The sequence below is a fragment of the Anopheles maculipalpis genome, chromosome 2RL (assembly GCF_943734695.1).
Source record: "Anopheles maculipalpis chromosome 2RL, idAnoMacuDA_375_x, whole genome shotgun sequence".
Taxonomy (NCBI): Eukaryota; Metazoa; Arthropoda; class Insecta; order Diptera; family Culicidae; genus Anopheles; species Anopheles maculipalpis.
The window spans coordinates 83,786,582-83,809,608 of NC_064871.1; the positions used below are offsets into that span (position 1 = coordinate 83,786,582).

The 23,027-nt window shown below is 43.7% G+C and overlaps 4 protein-coding genes across 8 annotated transcripts in view; 3 read left to right on the forward strand and 1 right to left on the reverse strand.

Annotated features, from left to right (window-relative positions):
* The window catches only part of LOC126567965 (protein kinase C, brain isozyme), a 247,902-nt gene that overhangs the window by 149,349 nt on the left and 75,526 nt on the right, over positions 1 to 23,027 (reverse strand). Inside the window, exon 14 of one of the 2 annotated variants that reach the window (XM_050224349.1) lies at positions 18,618 to 18,630. The exons of the other annotated variant lie outside the window; for it this stretch is intronic. The gene's annotated coding sequence lies outside the window, so the exon portion shown is untranslated. Of the gene's footprint in view, positions 1 to 18,617; positions 18,631 to 23,027 lie in introns of those variants that run through there. 2 annotated transcript variants of the gene reach the window in all.
* Positions 4,610 to 15,742, forward strand: LOC126568285 (serine-enriched protein). Of its 3 annotated transcripts, XM_050224737.1 has the most exons (6): positions 4,610 to 4,678; positions 6,425 to 6,771; positions 9,925 to 10,515; positions 10,584 to 10,634; positions 10,884 to 13,843; positions 15,733 to 15,742. In XM_050224737.1, the coding sequence occupies exons 2-5, from the start codon at positions 6,442 to 6,444 to the stop codon at positions 13,713 to 13,715; spliced, it is 3,804 nt and encodes a 1,267-aa protein (XP_050080694.1). In that variant the 5' UTR covers positions 4,610 to 4,678; positions 6,425 to 6,441; the 3' UTR covers positions 13,716 to 13,843; positions 15,733 to 15,742. The 3 variants fall into 3 exon arrangements, with proteins under 3 accessions (XP_050080694.1, XP_050080691.1, XP_050080693.1); XM_050224734.1 differs by lacking the exon at positions 15,733 to 15,742 and adding an exon at positions 7,422 to 7,460 and having other exon boundaries at positions 10,584 to 10,907; XM_050224736.1 differs by lacking the exon at positions 15,733 to 15,742 and having other exon boundaries at positions 10,588 to 10,907.
* Positions 18,383 to 23,027, forward strand: part of LOC126568064 (putative polypeptide N-acetylgalactosaminyltransferase 9) — a 143,839-nt gene continuing 139,194 nt past the window's right edge. Inside the window, exons 1-2 of one of the 2 annotated variants that reach the window (XM_050224474.1) lie at positions 18,383 to 19,227; positions 19,284 to 20,307. In XM_050224474.1, coding sequence (XP_050080431.1) covers positions 18,537 to 19,227; positions 19,284 to 20,307 — 1,715 coding nt within the window. In that variant the 5' untranslated portion in view covers positions 18,383 to 18,536. Of the gene's footprint in view, positions 19,228 to 19,283; positions 20,325 to 23,027 lie in introns of those variants that run through there. The other variant, XM_050224473.1, reaches the window with a different exon arrangement.
* Positions 20,702 to 22,873, forward strand: LOC126568036 (putative polypeptide N-acetylgalactosaminyltransferase 9). Its single transcript, XM_050224437.1, is given in 4 exon segments — positions 20,702 to 20,886; positions 20,957 to 21,530; positions 21,598 to 22,172; positions 22,241 to 22,873. Coding segments are annotated over 4 exon segments (1,773 nt in total). The 5' UTR covers positions 20,702 to 20,877; the 3' UTR covers positions 22,856 to 22,873.

The following is a 23,027-nucleotide window of genomic DNA, read 5'->3' on the forward strand; positions in this document are numbered from 1 at the left end:
TTAAAGAAGATTAACTGTTTGCTCTTTTTCCTGTGTTTGTTTTGTTTATTAGTTAGCGGAACCGTGCAAGTGAAATGTGACTACAAAATTAAATATTATATTTAAATAATTATGTGACTGCCATATAACGAAAGACAAGAAAAAACTGTGCAAGAAGCAAGCTTCTTGCTAGCAATAGGGGAAACGTCATGCGTGCAATCGATATGTGAGGAAGAAAATGCACGAAATGTAGACGAGTAATGATAGCTAAGCAACAATTACTAGAAGCGGAAATGTTAAACCAAGAGGAAGAGGATGGAGCGATGAAGATACAAACAGAAAAGGGAAAGCGAATATCACTCGCGTAAACAACTTTTGCTACAGAAGATTTCAAAACTCTCCTACCAAACGTCGAAGCTGCGAAAAGAAACAAAGCACCAATTCAACGAACAACTGGAACTTAAAACTGCAAACAGGACAACAGCAAACTAAGAACCGAGATCGAGACAATCTTTAAACGGAATACATAAAACAGATTTTTAACAACCGAATAGTTATCTTGCTAGACGGGTGAGAGGACTTAACCACTAATAGCAATTTATGAGTTAAATATTAATGTTTGTCATACTGCCACTATGATGGGCATTTGGTTGAAATTTGCTCAAATGTAACAAAACACACACACAAAAAAACTCACCATGTGTTCTACTTCTTCCAAGAGGTATTACACCTTCACTTGTTTGTTGAAGATCGGGAGCCACCTGTGAAAGACAGATTATTGAAAGCGAGAAAAAGAAAATGAACATGAAAATATGTTTTAAAATCAAGAAAAAAATTAAAAGTAAAACGAAAGCGATTCATTTAACGTCAGACAACACATATCAAAGAAGAAACAAGCTATTATCCTTTTACCAATCGATGAAACGAAATAAGGTACATAAGGAAACATTCCATTTTTTCCCCTACCAAGACGATAATGTTGGAAAACACACGATACGAGGACAATTTTTTGTTAGAGTAGAAAATAGACTTTTCAAGCCTCTAATAGTAGGGGACACACATATCGACTAATTACAGAGGGGAAGAAGCAAACAAAAAAAAAAACAACAACAGTAAAACAAACAATTACTATCCTCACGAACGAAACGTTCTTCTCTTCTTCCAATGTATTAACATATCGAGATTGTTTGTTTGCTGTTTAAAATGTATAATTTAGTACTTATTACACTCCTCTTCAACAGCGCTATAAAATCGAAACATATTCTTCCAGCAAAGCATATCAAAAATAGAGAAAATTTTATATTTTATTTTATTTTTCAATTCGCAACCCAATCCAATCAATTAATTAATTAATTTTATGAGCGTTTCTTTTAAGGCTGCGATAGATTGTATCCAAATTGTTTGGATTTGCTTTATTTTCATCTCCATTTCATAGCAAAAAATAGTTCAATTTGGTAGAAAGAGTGCCGTTTTCTGTGTTGGTAAAGCAAAAACATAAAAACATCCCATAGCAAACGATATTTAGCGAAACAAAGAAAACAAAAACAATGGAGGAATGATAGAATTTCTCTTAATGTGCCTTTTAAAATTCATGCATTACGCAACCTACATTAGGGCACTCGCCAGGAGCAGACACTAGGCAGGAGCATGGTAAATGGACGATTAGAATCAGGAAAGGTTTTCGCAATACATAGTGGAAAGATTCATTTCCCGTGCGGAAAAGAAATTACCAAGACGAGCAGATGAAAAGGTTTCCAACTAGTTGATGAGCGGCAAAGAAGTATAATAATCCTTCTCCTTATAGACTTCCATGATAAAAATGTGTGTGTGCGTGGATGTGATTGGGTGTATGAAGCAGAAACAACAACACACACACACACACGTACAGCAACCGGATTAGCTCATATAGATATATAATGAAACTATTTTTAGTTTGATCTTATACAACACACAGAGAACGAAATAGTTTCGTCATCGTTTTATCATCGTATCATCGAGGCAATTGTACTTTAATAGGAACTGAGAAAAAAAGATAGATAAAGAGAGAAAAATTAGGCGGAAGACAGACAAAACACCTGCAGAAGTTTGCCGTTGGAAAAATAATCTTCGATCGGGAAGAAAAAATGTGTAAATAGAGAAGAATAATAATCGAACGGAAGAAGAGGAATGAAAAATATTAAAAGAAACGAGATAAAAAAAAATCTATCGGTAACGTATAAAAAACATACACATATCCTTTATGAAGAAAAAACAAACAAAAACACGCGCATAAAATATAAACGAAGAAGCGAATGGAGTACACAAACAAAGCTACTAAAACGGAAAATGTGTGCATAAAACCGTAAAACATCGATATCTATTAATCAAAACAGGATTTTTTTACGTTTTTGTAGTGGAAAGGAAAAGCAAAACACACATACATCACACCTCACAACAACGTTTGTGTGCTCATTGTGCGCGATGCTGCGCTACTGATCCTATCGCTTTCACTCTAATCAATGGTGTAGTTATATGTGAAAGTGTAAGCGTGTGCAACAGCATGTAAGGAGATTTTTTTGTTGTTGTGAATTAAAAGAAAAGAGAAACATCGAAAAACAAAAGAAAAAACACACACAGTAAGGGAAAAGCAAGAAAATTATTGGAAAGCCAAATGGAAGTGTAAACAAAAACTAAAAAAAGGAAAACATAGAACGGCACAAATCGCAGGCAGAGATAATGAGAAGAAGAGAACTGTAACAATAAAGTAATAAACAAAACTTATTTGGAAAAAAATATGCCTGATTTAATTGTAATTTAATTCCCATGAGAAAATTTTAAAACAGATCCTAATTTTTGTACCTAAAGGTATGCTATTTACCAAAAAAAAATCATCGATCACTAGTAGAAGCCTGCTGAATACTAAGGACTGCAGCTATGAATGCCCATAACATGTTTTTAGGCGTAAAATTCCATTAACTTTCAATTTTACACTTAATTTTCTATTCTAAACTCCTCTTAATTTTTTTTTTCACCTAAACTACAATAAACTGTTTTCAAACCTCATTCGAGCAGAATTCAAAACACTGCTCGAAAAATCTGCCCAATGTTTACCACATAAAAAAAGGCGTCCTCCCATACAACGCACACAAACGTACAGCTTTTAACTGTCATCTGCACAGTACAGGAAAATGACCCGGAAATGCGCATGCGTGGGGGAAAATGAGAAGGAAAGCTTCTGCCTGTTGGCGTTGCTGCTCCTCGGATTCATTCAACTGGCTGGCCTGGTGGCGTCATTCTGGTGGTAACTGTCAATCGGGTCGGATGGGAAAGCTTTAGAGCTGGCCAGCACTGCACCCATCACTTGGCAGCATCCGTACTGTGTGTGCGTGTGAGTGTGTGGCTCACAGTAGCTTCGCACCCTCGCAAAGAGGGAGGAAATTCTTGTGTGAACGCGTACAATTTTAGTTAGTCGGTTTTTAGTTGGTTTTGCTAGTGCTCTTGCCAAAAAGGTAGCTACAGAAAATGGTGTATTACTGTTGGTTGCAACATTATAAGTTTAATGGGGATGGTGTGTGAGCGCGCGTGTGTATGTGTATGTGGTGAACAGGTGCTAATACTAGAGTTCTACAACAAGCAGAAAAAAAGCACACAACGAAGCTATCCCTTAGTAGAAAAGTAGAAAGTTCCCGAACAGAGAGGAAGAAGCGAAATACAGCTTTTTTATCTTGAAAGCTTACCAGGAAAAACTAAGCAGCAAATAAAATCCCTAGCAGCTGTTGGCTTTGCTTTTCCATTTTCTCTTTATCTATCTCGCTTCATCGCGAGCTATTAAATCAGTATACTCGGCACAGGATATCAATTTGTGAATGAATTAATCATCTAGCCAGCACAATACCGTCGCCATAGAGAAATAGTCACTCCCCCAGAAGGACACCCGAAACGTCAGGGCCATCTAGGACAAGGCAATAAGGAGCAACAGCTCCTAGTTTTCTTCCAGTGTTCGCCTTTGCTCTTCACTGGTGCTACGTGTGTGTGTATGTGTTAGTGGCTGTGACACCAACCAACCTTACAAGAGTAGTCCAAAAGCATCCACAGAAAGACTTTCGTCTCGTGTGTGCGTGTTTGTGTGTGTTTCGTGCACTGTGTGTCTGTGCGTGCGTGTTAACCTTCAGATATCGGGAATTACCCATTTTTCCAACGAATCCTGAAAAGCTCCAACACGGCAGCCGCTGCATGCTCATTTCCAAGCAAACGGACGATTCTTCCTTGCAGTGAAAACAGGAAGACGAATAGCTTCAGATTCCTAGACCTTCATTGCATCACATCCAACATAGAAAGCAAGCTCACACACTACCACTAATACCAGGCTAATTGATAACACAACACACACATACACATACAAGCTAATTGATTGCCGCCATCATACCACCCCCCGTACTCCACCCCTTTTGCCTTCCTCGATTGTTTGGCATCCTTCATACTGCTCGAATATACCACGTGCGCTTTCCCTTGTACTTGTACTTCATTCATACACACATCGTTCTCTCTTACCGTTTCCATTCTCTCTTTCTCTCTTTCTCTTGAATTATCCTGTTTTTCTTTTGCTCGTTGCTGCACACACCAAGTAGAACCAACTTAATCTCCCACACTACCACCACCACCACCACCACCATTTTTCCTGTTGGATCGGTTGAGTAAAAGCTTGCAAAGATTGCAACAGGTTCGTATGCTTCTGGGTCTGCCTTTCTCTCTGTGTGTATCTGTCTGTGTGTTGAGTGTTTTTTTTTATGTTGATACATAGACATAGTAGTGGTGGTAGCTTACCATCCAGACGGAAGCGCTTGGATACCACTTTAAGGGAAAATGGGGCAAAATGATTTGCGTTTAGCATAGCTTTAGGCGTTTTACTTTTTACCTCGGTTAAGTAAATAATCCATAACTTATTCACTTGAATTTATGCAAACCATGCAAGTAAAATAATTTTTTTGCGAAAAATCTATCAACTTTCTAGGAAAAGTATTGCCTTTAAATATATTTTTTTTCTAATGCGTCGTGCGTCACTCTATAGCGTTTTATTTTTGCCCACTTAGTCCAGCCCAACGTATTTCTATCACTGGAAGTGATTGGGGACACTTCCGCTCAAGCGTGTCCCAATTTTTTCTATCCTTTTACTCTCTGTCTACACCATTCACCTTTTTCCTTCCTGCGCCCATGTACACACACCTTTGAAGCTAATGCGGAAAATATTGCTCAACAACTGGGCACATTTCGCAAACTTGCTTCTTGTGTATCCTTAAATTTCGCTTGCCTTCCGGGCAACGACGGACGTTATATTTCCATTACGCTCCATGAATGTGGACGTGTGCTTGCCGAGGGCTGGGTTAGTTGTTGTGCACAAATTGCGAAAGCGATTAGATGACCCGCGTGAGTGAGAAAACGATCCACCCAGGGAAAGAGGATGTGGGCCCAGACGCAATTAACGGATGAAATTGCGGGAGGTTCGCCGTAACGTTCGTGTTACGACGCGCTCGATTGATTAGCAGGCATGATTGATTGCTGAACGACAGCGATGACGATGTTGGAGCACATTGATTGATTGAACCCGATTGCACAACTTCCCCACGGGGAAGCTACGCCGAACCAACTAACGGAGCGGTTTTTTATATGCTCCACCGAGGGTAAATGGTGCTGTTGTTCATCGAAGTATGTTGTTCTAGCCAAATGGCTAATGCAACAGGTGGAAAGGAAATGCGAGCGGACACGTTATTGCCATTAGCTTGATGTTTTAAAAATGTGTTGAATTTTAAAGAGAAATGTTTCACATACTTTTAGGCGTAAAATGTTTTAAGGTGTAATGTTAGTACTTCCAAGTTATACAAACTAACGAACTTTTCATTTTATGAAACACTTTTACTCTTCAACGAATAATTGTTAAGTACACTGCGCTTTAAAGTTACCATTGAATAGTTTTGAAAAGAAAATTGGAACCAGAATCAGAGAACGATTATTTTACTAAATTGAAGATAACTTTATATAATTTTATGCGTAAATTTCAATCATATTTAGCAAAGTAGAATTCACTACACCGCAGCCTTTTTGGAGCTAAATTTACAAAATACTCCCATGCGTCTAATTTTGTGCTTCCCTTGCGCCACTACGCCTTAAAGTATGCAATGAATACACTTTGAACGTCTTTTAAGTAGGTTAGAAGTGTTAAAAGAATACTGTTTAAACTTGTATCGTTAATTAGGGAATAGTACCACCAGCCTTTGTCAAATTACTGATGAATAATGAACTATTTACAATACAAATTATAATAAATCGCTTTCACTGTCATTTTCTTTTTCAAAACTAGTCTTCAATAAGTATAAAACAGCTTGTTTTTCATGATGGACGGCCTGGCCGTATTGCTTTTAACGCATCTTACATTCATACATTTTTTTCTTCTTTCGGCACTTCAATACAGCAATAGAAATTACAGCTATGCCTGAAGTGTTACCACTTTCTGGCATGGCTGACGCCGAGCCGGACCTCTCAACGTTCGAGAACAAGTCCGGCCTGGCGGAGGACATGAAGTTTCTCGCCTCGATGCCGGAACTGTGCGACGTGACCTTTCTGGTCGGCGAAACGCGCGAACCGGTGTGCGCGGTCAAGGCAGTGCTGGCCGCCCGGTCACGCGTCTTCCAGAAGATGCTCTACCAGGCACCGTCACCGCAGCGCAAAAAGGAACCGCCACCGCGCGAAAACAAATTGCGCCTCTTCCTGAAGCGTTCCTCGGAACCGCTGCTAAATCTACAGAACGCGGCGCAACAGGTGAGTGCTTCTAGGGTTAGTTGATTGTGTAGTGCTGGTTGTTATTTATCACCCATCATGGGGAACAGTATAACTAGAGCTTGTGTTTGAGTTTTGGGATGGGAGAGTTTGATTTGTTTTGTTGTGTCTCTTTCAGTTGGACAAGTGTCATAACTTTTTTTGTATGCTTTTGTACATAAGGCGAAAATGATTATTTATGTTTTAATTTCGTTTATAATTCTCAAACGCTTTTATTACCTTCTCCCATGTTTTGTCTAATATAATTTTGTACTTGTAAATATATTGTTCTACTTTGTATTTTCAACAATCAACAAATGATCAACAAATAAACCATATTCCGTTTGTCTATTTTGTCTCTCCCGCCATCGTTCCACATGCGTGTGCCATTCAATTAAACCAAAAACCAAAAAAATCGTACTTAATATAACATTCACACTGTTAACCGTCTGTGTGCCGTCGCATTCGTACAACTGCTCCCGCTTGAGTTGAAAATCAAACAAACAAAACGCTTTTGCGCCCACCTACATGCCTTCAATTTCCGTTCCATCCTAAAAAAAAATCCACCGGAAATTCCTTCATCCTCCTGCTATCCCTCCCGATAATCGACCGCCATCATCCTTTACCACAAAAACAAAAAAATACACCCATAGAGAAGCGGCTTCAATCAGCAACTAGCGCCTATTGCGGAGGTAAAATACATTAGTGGCAAAACAAATAGCAACCAAACAACAGCAAAAAAAAAAAAAAACCAAGACTCGGGATAACCGAATCTTGAGCCTCAAAATAAAACTAGTGATTCTTTTTCTAGCTTCTATCGCTTTCTATCGCTCACCGAACTTTTTCCTCTGCCTGTGCTTCTAGTGTTTCTGTCGCTCGTTTGCATTTTTTTTGCTGTACACACCACCAACAAAATTGTTCACCGACACTGTAATGCTGCATGCTCTTAACGCTAGCGCTTTCTTTCACCGAAAGTACAAAAATAACCATTTCCTCCATTGAGCGATCCACTAATGCACTAAATTATTCCTCAAACATGATCACAAAGAAACACACTGCTTTTTCGATCACTTTTATCACGGTAAAAAGTTTGTGCACTTATTTTGCACTTGGTTTAGGAGAAACGAATGCACGATAGACCTAACTATGTACTATTTCTCATTCAAAAAAACATTGCTTTCAATTTTCGCTCAAAAAAAAATACAAACAAATACATTGCATACTTTCAGGTGCTAGACACACAATTCACAAAATATCATAGTTGTTTTAGCGAAAGTTATAAGGTCCTCCCTCTAAGGAAAGTATTTCACACCTTCGAAGCAAAATATTGCACGATCTTTGTATAGGGAGGATATTTTTCATAAATACTAAACGGATAAAAGACTTGAGAAGGCTACCCCTAGAATATTTTGTGCGCAGCACATGTCAATTTTCTTACACAGCTTATTTTCGGTGTCGATAAAAATCGTACAATAAATACCATGGAGAAATAAAAAGACTACAGGTGGGCCCAAGGCTCTTCTTCATACTAATACATATGCACAGAAAACAGGGTTTCGATCCACAAAATGGAATTGTAGAATCTGTTAGAGGTAAAGTTCAAATGGATAGTGGAATATTGCAAGCCCGTTGTGGAATTTTACAATCATTAAAGGAAAATTTACAACACGTGTAAATTTGGTGGCTGTGGAATTTTGCAATGAGCGCTGGTTAAAAGAAGCTATGATTCTACTTTTTCAACTAATTTTTGCGTTCAAATGTCAATAATACGTGCGTGCTGATGAAAACAAATTATTGGATGGGATTTACAACTTGCTCACTTGCTCACAACTAATTCACTAATCATTTGATAAAAATTCTACTGAGTGATCTTCCATTAAATTTTGACAGAACCGAGCAGTTCAGAATGTAGATCAAAACAAGCAGAATAGCAAAAATGCAGAATGTCAGAATGTAGATCAAAACAAGCAGAATAGCAAAAATGCAATGGGAATAATTAAGTTAAATCGTTTTTAAATTGTGCTAAAGGTAACAATCGTTATCACATTAGAGAAAAAATTTGCTTGATAAAAAGCCGTACCTAACTGCATAGATTGATTATCAAAAAACAGTTAAATTTGACGAACACTCTGATATGAAGAATGAGGAAAATATCAAACGATTATCTCCTTTTATTGGCCAAAAATCATGATCAAAAGAAGACTGAGTTTGATCGAGGCAATCTTCTTGTTTAACAAGGTTCCTAGACATCGAATATAGCATGAAAAGTGAGTTAAAAAAGGATTTGAATTAGTGATTTGCCTTCCCAAATGTTGGCCTTTTTTTTCTCAAAGGTACCGATGATCGTTACTAATAACGTTACTCATCCGACGGAGTACTAGGAATAACTAGTAACGTTCAGTAATTAATACGAGTGCTTGTGAGGGCGAGAGAGGAGGTTCCAATTCAAATTCTACCTATATTTTCTTTGAATGAATCCAAGACAATTTTTTACCACACTGAAATTGCACTGTACATCTTTGCCGTCATGTGATGCGCTTTGCATACAATTAGTAGTGCCTTCTCGAGTTTTTTACCCAAAAGGGAATAAAATTCATACTTGTTTCATGATTTTTCCACAACACTAGATGCGACTAGACAATGCACTAGCAATCTATCTACTAAACCTGTTAAGCATTAATTATGTTTGCAAGTGATCGTATGCTCTACTATTTCCTTACATGTACACCTTGGTGGTTTAGTACTCTATCTAAAATAAGACCAACTCATGAAAAACTGTGATCTTTTTACAGCTGATCATCCCCACAGCACACCGACTGCTTGCAAATATTAATACTAAAAACACACACAAGCTGTAGAATCTGTGGCACTCTAGTCACACACACACACGATTCGCTCCCCCGTTTGTTCATTCTTGCGCTCACTCACCATTGGCACCAATTCTGACACTCAAAACACTGCACAAACAGTTTGTACACTCGCGTTTCGGTGTTTTGTCCCTTCTCTGAACGTTTTCACTAGCTGAACCAACTCTTTTTCCGTACTTCCGTGTTCCTATCGCTGTATTCTTATGCACTAAACACTACTTCTTCTGTACCTCTCTTCTCTTTCTCTATCTCTTTCTCGTCCCTTCATGCGCCAAACAACTACTATTAGCCTGCGGGTCAGCAGCATCAAACGCTCATTATCGAGGAGTTTGAACCGGACGTATTCCGGCAGCTGATCGAGTACATCCACACCGGCTGTGTGACGCTGCAGCCACGCACACTGCTCGGTGTGATGAACGCGGCCGACTATTACGGGCTCGAGGAGCTTCGACGTGCGTGCGGTGGGTTTGTGCAATGTTGCATTAATGTGGACACCGTGTGCGCACTGCTAGCTTCGGCAGAACGTTACATCCAGTACAAGTGTACCAAGAGCTTGGTCCAGAAGGTGCTCGAGTTTGTTGACGAGCATGGAAACGAGGTGCTGAACTTGGGGAGCTTTACACTGCTGCCCCAACACGTCGTACGACTGATACTGGCCCGGGAAGAGCTGCGAGCGGACGAGTTCACCAAGTTCCAGGCGGCATTGATGTGGAGTAAGAAGTACTGCGACTCCAACCAGAACACTCCACTGAAGGAGGTGATTGGGAACTTTCTCGAGTACATCCAGTTTCACAAAATACCGGCAAATGTGCTGATGCGTGAGGTGCATCCGCTCGGGCTGGTGCCGTACTCGATCATCATGAACGCGCTTGCTTACCAGGTGAGCCAGAGGCGATTTACCTCGCACCCTATCCCCTCTGCACCCGTGCTAACTTCCGTACCTTTCAGGCAGACCCAGCAAGTGTGGACCCCGGAAAGCTCTCCCCCAACTCCAGCCGAGTAAGGCGGGCGAGACAGTCGCACGGGCGCTCGATGTCCGTGCAGAGCTCGCTTGATCCGTACGGCTCCAACACGACGCTTAGCTCCAGTGGCAGCAGTGATCCAGCTAGTGGACCACCTCACAGCAACTAACAAAGGCTCAACGGCCCCTCCTCTCCAACTCCAGAGTCGTCCTCCCACCATGGCAGATCGTTATCGTCCTCCCATCACCAAGGCCAGCACCATCACCATCATGGCCACCACAGCCAGCACCATCACCACAGCCAGCATCTTCACCAGCCAACCGGTGGCAGTGGTTCGAGCAGTTCTCGCTCGCTGCCCAAGATACGGAAGGCCAAGTCGCAAAGCTTCCGGACACGCCGCAGCCCGTCCGAGCGAAGCTCCAAGGGTGGACACATATCGCCGTGGAATTTTAGCACTAGCACCAGCACACAGCAGCAGCAGTCGCAGGCGTCGCAGCCGGCAAAGTCTCCAGTGGGTAGTACGACCCACCTGGAACAACACCGCAGCTCGATCGGTTCGGCCAAGAGTCCGTGTCTGTCGCGGCAAGGTACGCTGCGTTCGTCTCATCGACGTAAGAGCAGTCTCGGGGCTTCGCTCAATCTGAGCCAAGGTCGTCGCAGTCCGAACAGCATGCTGAACGATCGAAGCCCATCGGGACGTCCAAAAAGTCCGAACCTACTCATCACCGATCAAGCGTATGCGTCCAGCTTCGATAGACGATCACCGACGGCTATGTCCTTCTCGGGGCGCCGTAGTCCGTCCGGGCTGCGATCACCCTCAGGAGGTTTACGATCACCTTCTGGACGTCGTAGCCCACTCGGCTTCAATTTACAGTCGGAGTACTCGGACTTGCTACAAAGCCAGCAGGACCGATTCAGTCCCAACTCGCTCAGTAGCCACCAGTCGACGAGTGGGCCGGATCGACGCACAAGCCCAACCATCCATCTACCTCCAGAGCGTAGTCGCAGTCCGGTCGGGTTCGGGTCCCGACTCGGAGGCAGCCTGTACGGGCCCGTCGGTTCGGAAAGTCGCTCGGCCCGCACCAGCCCCACCACTCTAGGTACCATTCCGCCGATTACCATCTCTAACCCTTCGGAAACGTACGAGATCGTACAGAAGTCCATCGAAACGAATCAACAGCAACGTAGCCCCAAGAGCCCTAAGAGTCCAAAAAGCCCTATGAAACCTGAACCCGGAGCGGGTGGATCAGCACCAGAGAAGAAGGAGAAAACGAGCGTCATGAAGGAGATACTAGCGTTCGTGCGCAAACCATCTAAGAAGGTGACCACTCGCACGAGTAAGTTTGCGGCAGCTTTCACACGTACCGAATCTACCACGGGAGCACCACTTTTGCGCCAGAGCACATTCTCCAGCATTCAGAACTCATCCAGCTGCGCTGGACGGAATGCCATCACGAAGCAGATGTCGGAGATAGCTTTCGAACCGATCATGTCGTCGCTCAAGTGGAAGAATGTGGGCTCCAAGATGTCGCTAAAATCACTCAAGAAGCTATCCCAGGGTATGAGCGTTTCGTCGGATGGCCGATCGCGCGACAAGCGTTCCAGTGGCGATGAGGTGAGTGATGTCGAGAGTAGCGATGGTACGGCGGCTGCCTCAGTTGCTGGCATTCCGGGTACGTCGGAGGGTGTATTTGAGGTGCTCGAAAGTGTCCATTTTGAGAAGGTCGGTGAAGCGTACATCAAGCACGATCAGATACGGGAAGAGGAAAGCCCACGAGGATCGCAGGATAGTGCAGCTGGTAGTGATGAGGAAGATCGCAATGGTGCCGACGGCGGTGGCCGTTTAAGAGTGACAGCTGTCAGTGAAATCAAAAAATCCTTGGAGGCTCTTTTTACGCGCCAGGAACCGATTGATGAGGCAGGCGAGACAGGAACAGCTCGGGAGCCGGACGCTATCCAGTGTCCGACGTTTGAAATTGAACCACCATCGAGACGAGCCTCGTTTGATCCTCCCCGATCACCGTTCCTGGAGAATCTTCGAAGTCTGAGTGATACGGATCACGAAGGAACTCATCACAGCCGGCTCGACTCGGGTGGGGATAGCTTCGAGATGATCGACACCACTGATAGGATGCCGGGCTCGAGTGTTTCAGGTGATCGCCACTCGTCCATGGACACCAGTTTTGACATCTCGCGATATCAATCTACTTCTTACGAGGATCAAAACTCAAGCTTCGAGCTGGTGGAACTAGACAACTCCCAGCGAGGTGATAAAACACTTTCCCCGTTCGACATTCGCAAGTCTTCTATAGAGCTGGTCGATGCAGAAACTTTCCAACGTTCCGGATACCCCGAAGGTCGCAAATCCTCCCTCGAAACACACTTTGATCTGGCGGACAGCTATCAACAGCATCACCAACAACGTTCCGCAAGTCCTCGGTCGGCATTCTCCGTCATCTCCAGCTCGCGAGCTCCGACACGCAAGCAGATCTCCGAACCGGGTCGCTGCCGGGACTCTCTTCCAAGATCCGGTGGACCATCCACTGCCACCGGTATGAAAACTCACTATTCAGCTCCACACCGTGCCAAGTCACCACTCTCCAACCAGACCTCGTCGAACTTTAGCTCTCGCGACAGCTACGACTCCATCTTCGAGTCCACCCCACCACCTCACTACCACTCGCAGCAGAAGAGCCCCTACTCGTCGTCCGACCCGAAGCAACACTTCCCCCTACCACCCCGCAAGTCGTCCAACGAGTCACCTCGCTTTCTCTGCACCGATAAGCGCTGTGCCGCCATCTTCGAACCGCGACCATCGGTCGGTTCGATCGGGCAGGTCGGGTCGGGTGTGGCAGGGACGGCTACCGGACGCCTTTCCTCCTGCTACCTAGACACCTCGAGCGGCAGTGAGTTTGAACCTCCGTCACCGCGCCGTGCCGCCAGTGCCTCACCCAAGCACACCTTCACCTTCCGGATAGTGCTGAAGAAGGTGGACAGCTCGCCGGACGCCATCTGCCCGTCGGCCGAACGGCGCCAGCTGCGCGAAAAGGCCGAAAGTCGCCACAAACGGCGCGACAGCCGCCGGAAGAAGTTGCTCGAAATAGGGAAAAGTTTCTAATGAGCGGCACTTCACGAATGAGATCATCAGAACCAGCGGGTTGGATCTCAACTCAACGAAGGAATTGCGTTTCTGGTTTGCGTTAAATGCTTCATTTCGTTTGCTGTTTCGTTTTGTTTCGAAGGTGCGTTGGTAACATACATTTTTCGTGCAAAAACTGCTCGAATTCGTTTTTAGTGCTTATTACAACTTTAGTTTACAGGCAATTTAAGTATTACTAATGCATTTACCGTTTTTCAAGTACGAATCATCGGGAGATATAAGCACTTCATTAAAGACTACTCACAAGAAGAAGGGAAAAAGGATAAAAAATTACATTTTGCAAACATTTAAATAAACACTCTAGCCGTCGTTTTTTGCATGTCTGAACAGTCATCTCAACTCAATCATATCAATAATAATCGATCGATTCCCGTTTGCATATTTGAATAATACAATTGAAATTCCGGTGTAACACAATCCTCGTCTGTAATAATGCAGAGTTCAAGAAACAGTTCCAGGATTAATAAGAACGTTTTTTAACATCTCCTCCATCTGGTGTGTCGTACCATGCACACGAAACTCCTAACCAAACGAAACGTGTTCAAGTAATATTAACAAACAAAGCTGAAACATACTGACGTGAAACGAATTGTGTAAGAAGAGCACTATAAAGCTGTACCGTTACCGTTCCTCCTCAGGTGTAATTGATAATCGTGTAGGACATGAGCAGCTGTCTCAATTGTTAAAATGAAACCCAGAAATGTAACACAAATCCCTTAACTCTCGTTCCTTGCTCCGAATGGATTGCAGCTAACTGTGGGAGAATCCATTCCTGTTTCCGGCACTGGCACAGGAGTTTGTGTTTCCCGTCCGTGCCTTTTGTCCCATTTTGCTCCCCTTACTCAATATACGATGTTGAGCTACCAAAATATCAAACATTCGATATAGAATCGCTAAATGGCGCAGATATGTATATGAACAGTAGTAGAAATGTTACATTTTTCACTCATTCTTAAATTTATCAAATGTTACCCAAGGTCGCAAAATGGCGACGATTAAAACGTTATTTAAACCGAACTACAAAAAAAGTCACACGTGTAGATGCAACATTCAGCAAATGAACAGGGCAGCAAATGAAGGAAAAAAGTGAAAACCGACTGATGACACTTATTTTGCAACACAAAGTTTACTTTTTAATGCTCCAGACACGAACGTTACTAGGCAGATCTACTCGAACGTGTTCCAAGGGAACTAGCTAAAAGAAGAAACTAGAAAAACTTTTCGGGATCAAAAAGTCTTCTTATACATACAAATACATACAACTCACCTCTTACTAGTAGAAAACGGACAAAGAGCTCACTGCTGGTTTCTAGTAGCTAATGCAGGATTAGGATAGAAGTACTGAAGGATCACTATCCATTGAACGACGCAATACTAAACAACAAAAAAACAGAACCCATAATTTTTAACATGATTTTGGGGACAGAAACCCAGACGATCTGGTACGATCTTTACGAACAAGCCATGAAGCAGCTATGTCATGTGGAGGAATGACTAACCACGTATCAAAACACAGCCAAATCCCACAACAACAACAAAAAGAACAGCAGAGACTCTCTGGAGGGCCGTCTTACTGTGTGTAAGCCTTATGTTTCCATTCTTAAAGCGCTGCAACGCTATCTCTTTCCTCTCCCGCGCATCCTAAATAACGTCCCATCCTGGCTATGTTAGGTGTAACTACTCCAAACTGATATTGCAGGCTGGTGCTATCGAAATCGATACGCACAAAGTTTACTGAATTGAGACCCCAACCCCTGCAAGGGTTCTGTAATGTTTATAGGTGTATTTTTGTGTGCGTGTGCGTTCTTGAATGTCGGTCGTCTATAACGTATGCAACGTGAAACCCGATCCTCGTCCAGAGTACTGTACATCTCGATAGCTCATCGCTAAGTGGTGAAACGCCTGCAGGTATGCAATGTAGCATTTAAAATCATATGTTACTAAGGTTCGCTAGGAGACGCATTACTAATACGAGCGATAAAGGGAGCCTGAAATGCATTACATTGTATACCTGCAGGCGTCACCTGCGCTAGAGATGTCGGCTTATACACCGAGAGCTGGATATTCGATGCAAATCGAATGATTGACAGGGAAACATAATCCTTACTTCCCCCAATATTATGCGTTCCGCACAAAACCGCATTTTGTAACCGCATTTGCATTCTTATGCCATCATTTTGTGTGCCAACTATTACAAGAGACCCGATTTTTCAAACATCAAAATTATCCTTTTACCGAACGAAAACGTATTCATATTCTGCAGTTCCTTAAACTACGCCTATAAGACGACGTAGATGGGAATTCTTCATGAACTCAAACAGCACCATTAAATAAAGCAACTCCCATTGAAATAGGAAGACTTATGCCCACACATCCATACACGACCTACACACACACACACAAATCATATTGTGACACAATCAAAGTAAAGTGAATCCATTTGTCTACATCCATTTAATCGGTGTATGTTGATTGACAAATTACAACAACAAAAAAAAACAGGCAAACAAAATATATATTGAAGAAGAAAAACAAACACCTCGCGGAGATACGTTACGTTGCAGGAAAGAAAAGAAACAACCAAACAAACAAGCAGTAGGTAAGTAAAGGGCCCTTATCACGTTGCGGAAAAAGTAATTTCAAATACCGCCCCGATGAATGAGCGTATGATCCGATGTGCATGGTTCGATTAGCCATGCGCCTAGCTGACTGTTAAGCACTTCTTATCGCTTAACCGTGTTGGTTCACTTTTTTACCATTTTTGTTTGTTTCAGTATTCACTTATGGAATTGTTTCTAGCTTGCGAATTTGTCGTACAAAACTATCGTGTACTTGTAAAGTGTGTGTCAAGTTGTCCGGTACAAGCAAATTGGTGTTCTTTGGGTAACTTTATTTTTGCAAACTAATTAGAGCTAGTGTTTTTTTCCCACACTATTTCCAACGTGTAGTTTATTAGCATTTTCAAATGATAGCTATGTGTTTTTTGTACAATTTCTAAACAGCGATCCACCATAGAAAACTTTGAGTTGGTATTGATAACACACGTGGTGTATGAAGTTTGTGAAGGTGTTCCACATATCATTAAACACTAATTGTACCGCACGATACCAATTCGTTAAATAGCATAGTTATTCGTTACTTTCAGCAGTTTATTGTTTTGAATTTTAATTGAAGGTACGTAATAATGTACACCCAATGTTGCCCAACTGTCAGCTTTGTTTGTGACATAATTGTTGAACAGTGTCTTACTGTTTTAGTTCAAAGAATCGTCTAACAAACATTCTGGCATGGGATTCTGGCCATGGTGTAAACTACGGGGATAAAGAGAGGCGGTCTGTCTCGTAGACACAGGGAGAGATCAAACAAAATAATAAAGGATGAAAGCGCAGGAGCATCGAGGTCTTTGAAAAGGAGACAAGCGATGAATTAGAAGCGAGAAGGAGAGTATCACGTCGTAATCGATTCAAGTTCAAGTAGTTGACAACGATGGGGAACTATCCATCGCTGTCTGACCAGCCTGTGTCCTAACTACTACAGCTTATTCTAAAATTGAACGCCCCCAGCAACAGTAAATAGATTTTGAACATAGAAGAATGCGAACTTCTGAAGAGAAACGAAAAGTGAAAACAAAGGTTTTATCTGAACAGGATTTTAGTCGAGATATTTAGTAGAGGTGACTCTAGAAATGTTGGTTCCCCAAAAAGAACAATCCCACAGTATTTTACTGAAAGAGCAACCAAACGATAAAGCACAACGTATATCAAGGCAAAACACTAGACCATTGGAGCAACACCAGCCATAGAAGGAGTGAAGAAAGGATTGCAGGTATCCTTTGAAGGACGACTTCGAAGGAGTCGGAGAGAAAATCCTCCATTATGACTCTGGAACTCCAACCGAAAATTTAAAATTTTACCAAGAAAGGAATGAATTAGCAAAGCCAAGATTCGTGAATTTCATAGTCATTCTTTCGATTAATGTATAAAAAAAGGATCTAGAAAAATCGAAGAAAATGAAGCGAACTGTTTCCAATGCCAGGCTGGCGCAACAACAAGTTTTGTTGATTGGGTACAAACTTTGGATTCTCGTGTTCTGATCCTTCGTAGTGAGAAATGGTACAAAAGCCTAATCGGAAGCAATTTCTTCCGTTCAAATCAGATGTCTCCGTTCCCAGTACAAAAAATTAGCCCCAAAACAATTAGATCCATGATAGTTTGGGTAATGTTAACGCCTCTTTAAACATATGACCATATTATGTTCGAAGTCACAGGTACCACATCGGTACGCTTAGTGTTTGTTACACGGTTTGGGGCGGGTTCCGTGAAAAAATCATCACAAGTAGATATCATTTTATCGGAAACATTCTCGTTACCTTGCCTCTACCACTCACACACCGTTAGACGATGGTGCCTTATCAGCAAACCAGCTGGACAGCTTCATTAGGTCATCCTGCCTACATTTAGTTCTGACAACAGTCAACAGTATGCTTCGGTGATATGGTGCGTGCGCTGTGCGGTGTAGTCTCCATCCATTACACTCGTTCATCATTTTTGGTGGTTTAAAGAAGAGTGCAATAGTCTGACAAATGAAGTTACTGAAAAGTTTTCCGCAGAACATTTGTCTGGTTGAGTGCACCCAGTATCTTATGTTCACACGTAGCACTTTGCGCTTATCATTGTAAATCACTCTGGTCTAGTCTGAAGGTAGCTATGCGCATGATCGCATCGTTCACGTATCGGGCGTAATAGAGCAGAACAACGTTCTGCATTGCATTTTGGAAGAATGGCATCATTGCTCACTGTGAAGCATTTATTCGTTGTACTAGTGTTCTCGTTGATCGCCCTCACCTACTGGATAGTGACAGTGGAACGTGCTCCTCCCAACGAAGCAAGTGCTTTGGAAGAGGAAATTCAACTGATTCTGAATAATGCTAAAGATCCAAGTATCGATCAGAATGGAACTCCAGGTGATATGGGACTGCCGGTATTCTTGCCAGATGAACTGTCCCCCGAGGTGAACGCTCTCGTCCGTAAGGGTTGGAATGAGCAAGGGCTCAATCAGTTCGTTTCTGACATGATCCCACTGCGCCGAAGACTTCCCGACGTACGGGATGTTTGGTGTAAGAGTGAAGAACATGCTCGAAGAGAACGTAACGTTGGACCAGGAACGTTGCCACCCTCTGTGATAGTGATTGTGTTCTACAACGAAGCCTGGTCGGTGTTGTTGCGTACTGTGCATTCGGTCATTGACAGGACACCCACCGAGCTTATCGAGGAGATTGTACTTGTAGACGACTGCTCCACAATGAGCCACCTCAAAGACCAGCTGGATAGCTACATAGCTTCACTGGGCAAGGTGCGCTTGGTGCGATCTTCCGAACGGTTGGGTCTTATCAGGGCGAGGTTGTTTGGAGCGAAATCGACCACGGCTAATATCATCACCTTCCTCGATGCTCACTGTGAAGTTATTGAAGGTGAGTGCACGTTGGACGATTTTTCTTAGCTTCACTACATGCCCGTTTGATTGTAGGTTGGCTGGAAGCTTTAATTGCTCACATTGCGTCAGATGAAACAATGATCGCCATACCTGCCATAGACTGGATCCACGAAAATACACTTGCCTTAAATGCACAGAATTCGGTCAAGTACTACGGTTCATTCGATTGGACTCTAAACTTCCAATGGCGCGCGAGAGAGCAAAGGATACAGTCTGCCTCCAAGAACGGTACCGTCTTCATCCATCCGGCCGCACCCTACGACACACCCACCATGGCTGGCGGACTCTTCACGATTCACCGAACGTTCTTCCAGCGGCTCGGCTGGTACGATGAAGGGATGGAAATCTACGGCGGTGAAAACATGGAACTCTCCTTCAAGGCATGGATGTGTGGCGGTAGGCTACAGATAGTGGCCTGCTCCCGGGTAGCACACATCCAAAAGCGTGGTCATCCTTACTTGCGTGAGATCACTGGAGGTTTGGCGCTTGTCAAGCGCAATTCGATACGGCTCGCCGAAGTTTGGTTGGATGAGTACGCGGACTATTACTACGAAACGTTCGGAGGACGTGAGAAGCGTGGTAATTTCGGAGATGTTTCAGACCGCAAAGCATTGCGCCAGCAGCTTCAATGCAAGCCTTTCCGTTGGTACCTCGAGCACGTCTTTCCCGAACAGTTCGATCCGAGCAAGGCTGTAGCGCGCGGTGAGATACGATTCGGTGGTAAGACTCAGTTTCCGCTATGTCTCGATTGGCCAACGCAGTTGGCGCTGGTTGGATGCCATGGTAGCGGTGGTCACCAGCTTTGGTACCTGACGAAGCAAGGTGAGGTGATGCGGGAGGACAACTGTCTCGATTATGATGGTAAGACGGTCGCAATGTACCGATGTCACGGTATGGGAGGCAATCAAGCGTGGAGCTGGGATCCGGATAGAAAGATGCTAAAAAAGCTCTCCTACGATCGGTGTCTGCAATGGGAGCGGAACTTTTCACTTACAGTTTGTGATCCGAACGAACCGAGCCAGAGGTGGATGATGCACAACTTCCAACCAAACAATCTGTGATGTGATGGCGCTTGACACACTAGAGAGCTTAAGTCAGCTAAACAAACACAAACAGCAACAACAAAAAATGAAACCCGAATGGGACAAAATAACTCATCACGTAACGCGCGTTCTTTTGCGATATCGGTGGCGTTTCACATAGGAATTCTTTGACTCTTTGGAAGAATAATTTTCACGTCGGAAAAAAACAGTCGCTCTATTTGTTTTCTTATCCACAGCAAAACGCATTACTTTCCAGCAGTTAGAACGTATCAGCCAAACTTCCCAAACAACGTCACAGGTTGTTGTGCTTATCAAACAGTAGGTGTGTTGTTTCGTTTGTAGTAACACCGCACAGCAAGTACCCGAACGCAGGGAGTACAAGTTTGTGAATACGTGTGGCGGGGTCGGATGGGACAGTACACACTTTTACGTGCTGATAAATTGAACTGATTGATAACAGCGCACTGCTTCGGCCCTCGGTATTGCTAGTACGTAGAGAGGAATCGGCTCCGAAGATGTGTCTCGCTAGTGATTAACTAAAACTGGCCCTGAATGGTTCCCGTTCGGCGTGGATAACTTCGACCATGTACGGGGTAAGTCTTCCTTGTTCTTCAATGTTGAGTAGCAAAAAACTCCTAATTTGCATCTTATTTTAAATTGTAGAAATATTTCTCCACGAAAAGGGACCTCCTTTGGGCGCTGGTTGTATTCTGCTGCATTTTGGCCCTCTATCTCTATCACAACCAACTGTCAGATCGGCTCGCAACACTGGAGGAATTTAAGCGCACACATCAAGAGGAACAGCAGAGAACAGCCGTTCGGGACGCTGGTTTGATTGTGCCAAAGTATGAAGTGGTAAAGTACGCTACCCGTTATACACCTGTACCGGACGATGGGTGGATTGAAACACTCCCAGGAGATATGGGAAAGCCAGTGATATTGCCGGACAACGTTACCGACGATGTACGTCAGCTGGTCCAGCAAGGTTACGATAAGCAAGGTCTGAATCAGTACGTCAGTGATCTTATACCAGTTCGACGTCGGTTGCCAGATCTTCGGGATCCTTGGTGTACTTCGGAACAGCGTCTTCTTACCGCATTGCCACAAGCATCGATCGTGATCGTGTTCTACAATGAAGCTTGGTCCGTGTTGGTACGAACTGTGCACTCCATCCTCGACCGTTCTCCAAAAGAGCTCATCCGAGAGATCATCCTAGTGGACGATTACTCTAATCTGGGTAAGATTGAAGCAAGCAGGTTCTCTGCACACGCACAAAAACTAATAGCAGACTCTTCCTAGCACAGCACATCTACGCACTCAGCTCGACGAGTACTTCAGCAGCTATCCGCTCATACGCATCTTGCGAGTACCGAAGCGTCTCGGTCTAATCCGAGCTCGGCTGTACGGTGCCCGAAATGCATCGTCCGATTTTCTCACCTTTCTCGATGCTCACTGTGAGTGTACGAACGGATGGCTCGAGGGTCAGCTGGACCAAGTGGTGCGAGATCCGCACACAATCGCACTCCCGACAATCGATTGGATCGATGAGAACAATCTCAAGCTGGTCAGCGATAAGGCACCGGTGTTTTATGGCGCGATGGGCTGGGGTTTGGACTTTGAGTGGCGTGGCCGGTAGGACCGTGTCCACAAACCGGCCAACAATATGGAACCGTTCAGTACGCCGGTAATGGCTGGTGGACTCTTCACCATACATCGGAAGTTTTTCGAGTGGCTCGGATGGTACGACGAAGGGCTGGATGTGTACGGTGGTGAAAACATTGAGCTATCGCTTAAGGCATGGATGTGCGGTGGAAGAATACTAACCGTTCCTTGTGCGCGCGTTGCCCACATCCAGAAAGCGGGACATCCTTATCTGAAGGTTGAGACCCTTTTCAGTTTTTAAAGGAAAGGTATTTTCTATGTACTAATGTAATTTTATCTCCTCAGGACATGAAAACCGACGTCGTGCGCACAAATTCTGTTCGCGTAGCTGAAGTCTGGCTAGATGAGTACGCACAGGTCCTGTACGGGATGTTCGGTGGACCACAATATCGTGGCGATTATGGAGACGTTTCTTCGCGCAAGCAACTGCGAAAAGAGCTCCATTGCAAGGACTTCCACTGGTATCTTGAGCACGTGTTCCCAGAACTTACGGAAGCGCTCGGTAAACGACCCGGACAAGGCACCTTCCAAAACGATGCACTAGCTGGATCTCCAGGACACTGTTTAACGTACGCTGAGTCGAACAATACCGTCAGTATGGCACCGTGTGAGCAAGGAAACGTGTGGCAGCAGTGGGTGTTTAGTTTGTATGGTGAAATCGGTACCGATAACCACTGCCTCGACTACGACGGAAACATGCTGCTTGTGTTCCATTGCCATAAAGCACACGGCAATCAGGAGTGGATGTACAATGCCACCACGTACAATTTCGAGCATACGAAGCATAAGGGCAAGTGCCTGGATGTGGATGTGGCGCTGAAGAAGGTTCGCGTCGATGCGTGTGATTTGAATCAACAATCTCAACGATGGCATTATCCAGCCATTGAGTATAGGGTGTAGGGTGAAGAACTCATGTGCGTTTTAGTTAATTTTTGGGCATTTGTTTGAAGTTTGCTGTCTATAAAAGTGTTCTCTTAATAAATAGACTTTGATCGGAAATTAATGTACAAACTGTATGATCAACAGCTAATCTACCTTATAGCATCTGTTCACACAGAGGCAGCTTTCATTA